The sequence below is a fragment of the Limulus polyphemus genome, unplaced genomic scaffold, assembly GCF_000517525.1.
Source record: "Limulus polyphemus unplaced genomic scaffold, Limulus_polyphemus-2.1.2 Scaffold2005, whole genome shotgun sequence".
Lineage (NCBI taxonomy): Eukaryota > Metazoa > Arthropoda > Merostomata > Xiphosura > Limulidae > Limulus > Limulus polyphemus.
Window position 1 is genome coordinate 78,308 of NW_013667615.1, and position 8,111 is coordinate 86,418.

At 34.3% G+C, this 8,111-nt stretch overlaps 1 protein-coding gene across 1 annotated transcript in view; it reads left to right on the plus strand.

Annotated features, from left to right (window-relative positions):
* LOC106465631 (mediator of RNA polymerase II transcription subunit 21-like) overlaps nucleotides 1-8,111 on the plus strand; it is a 44,356-nt gene that overhangs the window by 22,614 nt on the left and 13,631 nt on the right. Inside the window, exon 3 of the mRNA XM_013925865.2 lies at nucleotides 5,808-5,908. Within this exon, the coding sequence (XP_013781319.1) occupies nucleotides 5,808-5,908 (101 nt within the window). The remainder of the gene's footprint in view (nucleotides 1-5,807; nucleotides 5,909-8,111) is intronic.

The following is an 8,111-nucleotide window of genomic DNA, read 5'->3' on the forward strand; positions in this document are numbered from 1 at the left end:
ACTATTTACAAATAAGTTCTTAAACTTATTTTTCTTAAAACATAGAACAGTAAATATAGAAGTATAGCAAACAATTATCTCTTCTAGTTACAAACTCTGTACTCGTTAGCTGCTTGCCATAAGTTGCTTAGCCTTATCAAATTTTGCATGTGGAGGATGTGAAATGAAATAATTTTTTTGTTTTATATATATATTTGAAATGACCAAAAATCCTAAATTACTGTAGCAGTACCATAGAATTCCACTATAATTTATCAGACTTTGTAACTAGGCTGTACTTGGGTCTAAAAAAATATGAAATTTTGAGCACACAAAAGTGTCAACTTACCCTCTTCAAATCCAGAGTGAAAAGAAAGGATTTCCCATGCAAATAATTTGCAAAGACTCAGAGAACCATGTGGAGGACATTCTGAACTTTTGATTGGTTATTCACATGTCATTTGAGTTCCTAATTCGTACGAAACAATAGACTTTGTATTTAGACATCACAAACATATAATTTGAATCAATGCTGCATTCAGTATACCAAGTGACACACAGAAATCGATATTTAGTTGTGTTCTTTTACTATTTACTTTTAAATTAAGAAATTAACTAATGTTTAATACTAAAATTTGAATTATAATCTATAATTTGATATCAAACTTATTGACATAAATTCATAAAATAGGAGTTCAATAAGGTTTTGAATGCAAGTCAAGAAGCATGATGACATGGTGTTTGACCCATGGCAATAGGGTTCATTAACAGGTTGATTTTATTTTGATAGCTAGTGTATAGTTTCTTCTACTAGTCTTTTTTCTTCAACTAGTGGTTTAAAAAGAGGGGATCCTTTTCCAACTAATACAGCATGTAGCATTGTTTATGTTTATTCCTTTTAGCTGCTGGATGTGGTATTGAATTATTTTATTTTATTTTGGTAATGGGTGAAGCTTAGGAAAAGACGTGTACAAAAAGCTGCTTGGTTTTGCTTTTTGTAGAACTCTGAGGTTTGTATAGTATGTTTGGTACTACAAATATATGAAGAATAATATGTTAGCCAGTGTGTATATGTAAGTTACTTCTGATTTAACTATGCAGAGAATGTTGACTGCATTGATTCTGGATTTCATTTTTTTATTCCAAATGTTTACTTTGTTATGTGCATCTTAACGCTTTAACACTACCCACTTTTGAACAGCAGAGTGATTGTAATAAGCCGTATATCTGAACTTTGAAAAATTATTTCATTGTAATACCTACTGGTGATAGTAAATTCAAATTTTAATCTACCAAGGAAAGACTTTAATAAACCATCAGGAAGTCTGGTAATTCTGAAACAGTACTACCTCCTTTCATCCAAAGCTATCTTGACCTTAATTTGCCCTCTATGTATTGCTTGAAAACATTTTTGCTAATAGCACACCAGTCTATTATACCCCTTTATTTTTGTGTCACCAATCATACCATGCCACCTGTACTAGCACAGGTAGCTCCCTCTATTATTCTAGAACAACCTTCACTTTCTCGATTGGCATTGTAGTGTATAGATGTATGTTTTAACTCATGTGACTACAAAATTTTGATTGTGCTTGATCATAAATTTATATTAATCTCAACTTCAAGTTTCGACTTCTTGTGTTTTATTTCCATTGTTTCTACTCATTTGCTTTAGAAATATTTTGTTTTCTGAACTCTAATTTGTTCATATGAAATTGAGATTTAATATGGTGTATGTTGAAATTCCCGCGACAGTTCTGACATGAGTCCCCAGATCTCAAAGTTGATGATGTCTGCTGGAAAAACACAGGCTTTAGTTCATTTGGAGTTCAAGTTTTGCATTTGGCCAACAATTTTTTTCTTTCACATTATGATTTTTTGTGAGGAATGATATAACTACTTAGTGGATATTTCTTTCTATGGCACTTTTCACCTGCTATCATACCTCCATGTAATCTGCTGGGTTAGGTATTGTTCTTTTTTGTCAGGAGATATGTAGTAAGTTTTTGAGGATGTATTCCTCACTCCCAGTAGATATATATACCCATGTTTATCGAGTTTATGTGAGCTCGTGTGGATGGACCTAATTTCTGCACTCAATAATTTAGATCTTTCATCTGCTCAGTATTTGGCAAGTTAGATTTTTATAATTCTTTTACCATCTACGTTACTTTAGTTTAAATTGTCATTTGGTATTTGATTAGTACTTTATTTTTGCTTAATGTTTGGTATACGTATGGGTTTTACATGTTACTGTTTGGGTACTTGTAACTTCGGCCAATTTTTTGGGTGTGTTGCTTTGTTATTTTTTACTTCTTTTCACTTTGTAAGTTCCTCTTTATTTAATACTAGTCACATCTAATTGGGGATTAGATTTGTCAAATTTTGGGTTAACTGGGTTTACGTTCCCTTCATTAGATGCTTCTTGATCAGCAGAACTTCTCCTACAATCCCTTGAACCATCCCTTTCACCTGGTATGAGGGCTGACCTTGCTTGGTGACTTGACAGGGACTTGACTATGGTGGGAGTTCCCATTCCTCTGCTTCATCCCAAGTCTCATCTGTTCATCGGGCTCTGTATCATTTCCTCCTGCTCCTGTGGGGATGGGTGGTTATGGTTCATTCTGGCAATTCCACTAATGTCAGCTATATCACCAGGCAAAGGGAACGAAGTCCAAATCTCTGTGTTTTCAGACTCTGAATCTCCTGTACTAGGCCACAACCACGACATGAAGGTTCTGGTGTATTTATATTTATATAACATCAAACACAAACAGATATTGCAATAATATATGATGTCACATCCAGCAATTGGTACTTTTCTATAAAAAAATTGATTGTGCATTGTATTTACAAATGAATGTAAAGATAGTTTGATTTAGCTGTAAAGGGAGGTATATGGAGGCCAACTCTAATTTTTATTCCATGTCAGTGAAAGATGGGCTTAAGTGTGATTGTTAATATTTATTCATCGTAAACTGTGTTTTTTTTTGTCAGTTTGATTCAAATTTACTGGTGAGGAAAAATTGACTTTTGGTTAAGAAAAAGTCAGGGAATTTTGTATTGTTTTCTATGTGGGAACATCACAATGAATAAATGCAGAGTGGCCCAAAAAAATAGAATACCCAAATAAGAATAACATACACTTATAAAAATGTTATTTCTTCCTGTTTCAATCATTATATAAAATATGAATCTTTGAAGTCTTATTGTTTACACCTTACTTAAATATGTAACAGTTTTATACAAATTTACATTATTTGATATGTTAAAAATGCCATTACTCTCAATTACATGCTTCCAGATGCTTCTGCTTAAGTGTCCGATTTACACTTGACTGATTATTTCTATCAGATGCTTTACTCATGAAATAATATTCCACTAGAAAACTAATATTCAACATTAAGCTGTGGCATTTTAGGGTATAATTTCCAAAAGGAAAACTTAAAATGATGCTTGCATCAGTCAGTACAGTTCAGTGTTCCTTGGTTACAACACATATTTATGCTGTCATCTTTTATTTTATTGCATTATACAGAATATGGGGTATTATATGGTGAAATTAAAGAGCTTTTGGCCTTGTTTATTTTGTTTGGTGTATTTTTTTGGCTAGTTATGAATGTATGTTATTCTTTTTTTGGGCTAACCTGTAGTACTAATACTCAGTGGTTAGCACAAGTTTTATACTCATGGTATCAGTTATGGGAGATAAAAAAGTGTAAATTAAAACAACCATAGCAGTTACAAAAACATGATCTCCTTCAGCCACAATTTTTTTCACTTTCATGTCTGACACCCATAAAAACTGAGAAGAATTTTTATCCATCTACAGGTAGATTGAACAAGATAAATATAAATATCACAATATTCAAATTCTAGGAACTGGTTAAGTTTTGAGTTTGCATCAACAGACAAGTCACTGGCATGAATAGTCATGCAGGTCATTTTTGGAATAATATATTTATCAAAAAACAACAATTACCCATATATATTTATCTCAACCTATTTTCGTAAACTATTTTGGCTTTGGTTTAAAGATTCATAGCATATACCTTCAACTTTATTGCTACCATCATCAGAAATAATGGACAGCTTGATGTCCAACATGGTGGATGCCAATGTTGCATTTCCTGGAAATCACGTGACCTGGAAAGGTCTATTTTACTGACATATAATGATTTTGGATTAATTAGCAGGTAAAAATCTCATGGCTAACTTACCTCCTCCTTACCTTAAGCATTTTTCAATAATTATATAACTTCCTTTTTCTAGAGAATTGTTTTAATTCCTGTACATACCAAAAAGTTTGTTTCTGTTATTTGTGTTTATGTTCTTCATATAAGCCTAGAAATTGAGCTTCTTATTTGTTGAGACAGTTCAGCTATTCAAATTATTTAATTTTCTTTATTGTGAATTATGTGTAAGTGTAGTTCTAAATTTTTATGGATGATGTATGTGTGCTTTAATTTGATCTTTATATATGTATGTGCAACACTTCAATTAAGGTTTAAGAAATAGGTTTTACTTATCACAATGTATTTTTGAAACAGACTGATAAAAATATCTGACTACATGTTTTTGTAGTTGTGATCTCTTCAAGGAAAGAGCTACATGGTTGGAAAAACAATTGTGCTAATTTAGGCTTTTTTTTTTTACCTGTACAGAGATATAAAACAGTGATTGTAACTATACTGCTTCCTGATGTATTTTGGCATTTTTATGCATTAGGCAGTAATTACTAGTTTACAAAATCACAAGTACAGGTGCATCATTAAAACTTTTTTCCAGTCGTATTTAAAATTGTACTGATGGATATAGAATCTAACCACAAATGTTAAGATAAGACAAACTAATACTATATAATAGAGATGAATGATAAATTACTTATTCTGTTATAAATAATTTGTGAAACTATTTTACAATGTAGCATCTTAATGAATGAATAAATATTCCTTCTTGGCTAATGAATTTTGATACTTTAAGCTTAATTTCCTGTTATCCACTTTGAAGCAGACCAGCAAACAACTTTTGTATATGCCTAGTTGATTACTATGTATATTATGTATATTATTAATGGAGCAAAGATTCTTGTTAAATTTTACAGGTTCTGCAAGATTCTCTAATTAAATCTTGTGCAGTGTCAAAAGCCATGCCCTGAATTATACCAAACACAGATACAAATCTGAACATTTATTTTTAAGATTGCTAAAAGTATCGAATAATGTATGTAAACCAAAACTACAGTAGAATTTGAGGGGGGGGGGGTGTTGTTTAAAATAACCTTGCAGCATTTTACCAGGCTAGAAATTATTATAAAACAATCACTTTTCATAGATATTGCATTTGTTATATTTGAGTTTTATTAGATAATACAGTTCATATTGGCAAATCATTGTTTTTGTAATTAAAATTTAGTCATTGACCTACGTGTGAAAAATAGCAAAAAAAAAAGGAGTCACAGGCTGAGTGTGGCACAGTGGTTAGCATGCTGGACTATAGATCTGTAGGTCCATTGTTCGCATTCTGTGACTACAAGAAAAATAATTATGCTCCACCCTTTGGGGCCATGGGTACTTATAAGGGTGACAGTCAAATTCCTTCATTTGGTTGGATAAAGCAGCCTAAGAGTTGACTGTGGTTGCTGTTAATTAGCTGCCTTCCCTCTAGGCTATCAGTTCAAATTTGAAATGGCTAGCAGATAGCCCTTGAGTAGCTTTATGTGAATATCAGAAACAAACCAAAGAAATCAAGTGTTTTAGTTTGTAATGAAAAGTTTGAAAAATATAATTTTTAAGAACAATAATTTAAAAATTTTTCTTTAATTTCAGACTATGCTCAGCTATTTGCTACACTTATAGCAAGGACAGCTAAAGACATTGATGTTCTAATTGATTCATTACCAAGTGAAGAATCATCTCCAGAGCTTCAGGTAGAGAATTAATCTCATGTTCATTGAGTTGTTCAAATGGACTTTTGGATTAATGTAGTGATGTAATGGAAAAAAGTATTATGTATGCAAACATTTCCACTTTAACGATATAACTTTGTTCAATGATTTTATCATCTGTGAACATTGCATTTCATGGCCTGGTGATTAGGGTGTTCTACTCGCAATCTCTAGGTCACAAGTTCATAAGCAATCACCAAACAGGATACCTCACTTCCACACATGCAATAACTTCGTCTCTCTCTCACATTTGCTTATGAGGTTTGCATGTCACTAATTTTGAGTTAAATGACACCTAAGTGAATTTTAAAGAACGATAAGTCTCCTGGGCCAGATATTATTTCTCTAAGGGTTTTGAAGGAGGTTAAAGATAGTATATGTGAGCCACCTGCTACTATTTTTTGTCAGTCCTTGAATAGTGGGCAGGGACCAGAGAATTGGAAGTTAGCTAATGTAACTCCTATTTTCAAGGGAGTTGGTAAAAACTGTCCTAGTAATTATAGATCCATTAGTCTTACATCAGTTATGGGAAAAGTTTTGGAAAGTCTGACAAAAAATGCTTTGCAGAATCATTCAACTCTCTCAGCATGGGTTTGGTCGAAGGGACAGGCCTCATAACCATTTATTAAGTTTTAAGATTTATTAAGTAATGTTTTTCTCCTGCCTTTTGTCTTTTCAAGTGTTGACTGTCCATCATGTAATGAACATAAAAGTATTTTTAAGATTAAAAATACTTTTATGCATCAGAAAATTTATCATATCCATACCAAAGAATTCCACTATAATTTATCAAGCTTAGTAAGTATACTAAGTATATGGGATATACTTACTTCCCTAAATCTACATCGTGTCAGGGGTAGTGAAAAATGTTAAACCCATCTGCCTTGACAACTAAAGTGTGCCCACTGTTGAGTTAGAGGTTTCATCGTCCATTCCAGACAGCACTTTCCATGGACTATTTTGGAAAAAGCTAGCAACTGGTGAATGTCTGCCCACTTCCTTGGCTTGCATATGCTGACTTTTCAAATTAGGCTTCATGGTAACCAATTGCACTCTCTCCAGTAAAAGACCCTTGCAATTGTTAGGTTTGATCAGGTCTTGACAACTCTCCATTGTCTCCCCAATGCAAATTCCTTTGTCAGTTCCTAACTGATGGAGTTGTCAACTTGGAGAGTTCCTTACTGATTGTGCAATCCCTTTGAAGATAGTCCGAATGGACAATACATTGCAATGGGAAGTTGGGCAGAGGTTTCCATGTTAGTGTAGTGCAGGTCACCCTTTATTATATGATATGCCAATTTCCCAGGGGTTTGGCCAGCCAGATGGGGGCAAAGTGTTCTCTTTATGCAACAGGAAGAGACTATGTAAGGGAAGTAACTTATACAACAGAACACATATCAAACCATACAGTTTGATTATTGCCCTAGTCACACTACATCTCGTGTCCAACTGACCTGTTCTGTGCAATTACTTGTTTGGTCATGTCTTTCTCCACCCATCCTTGTGACACATTGGTTCATTTTGACTTCCTGTTTTCATACTTCCACCCGAACAAAGAGTATACCCTGCATGAGACTGATTCAGTCTTCCAAGAGTGTCCCCTTGATGTTGATTCCTGTACGTTGTGAGGGGATCTCTCAGTGAAGGTTCTGTATTTTCAGTTACTTCCTCTGGGATTTAAACATCCACCCATGTGTTTGCCATGTGTGGCGAACCGTGAAGGTGGAGAAGAGGATCCTGGTGGTTGAGTGGTGTCTGGGGCTCTGGCCTTGAATTCCCGTAGACGGGTGGCCCCCCCCCAGGGTCAGTCGGCTGGTCCACTCGGGCTAGGGTCAACTGAGTACCAGTGTTGGGCATTCGTGTGTGATGCTAATGTTTGGGTATAGTACTCATGTAACACTGGCGTTGCTGCTGTGTCCTTGTTTGACATTGTAGTGCATCCACTTGTAGGACTCTATGGCGGGTGGGGTCAGTGGGGCACTTAATTATGGATCCCCCCAATCCAAATAAAAAAATGTTAAAACTCTGCTAATCGGTAAACGACCATGCTTAGAAGACTCTAATCAGCGGTCTTCATCACAAAGTACACCTGTACCTCACTTCCTGATCCTGCATTCACTGTCCGATAAATCTTTAGGGCAAATGTCTCCCTTTTTTATTCAGAAAAGCTTAGAGAGGCTTGCTG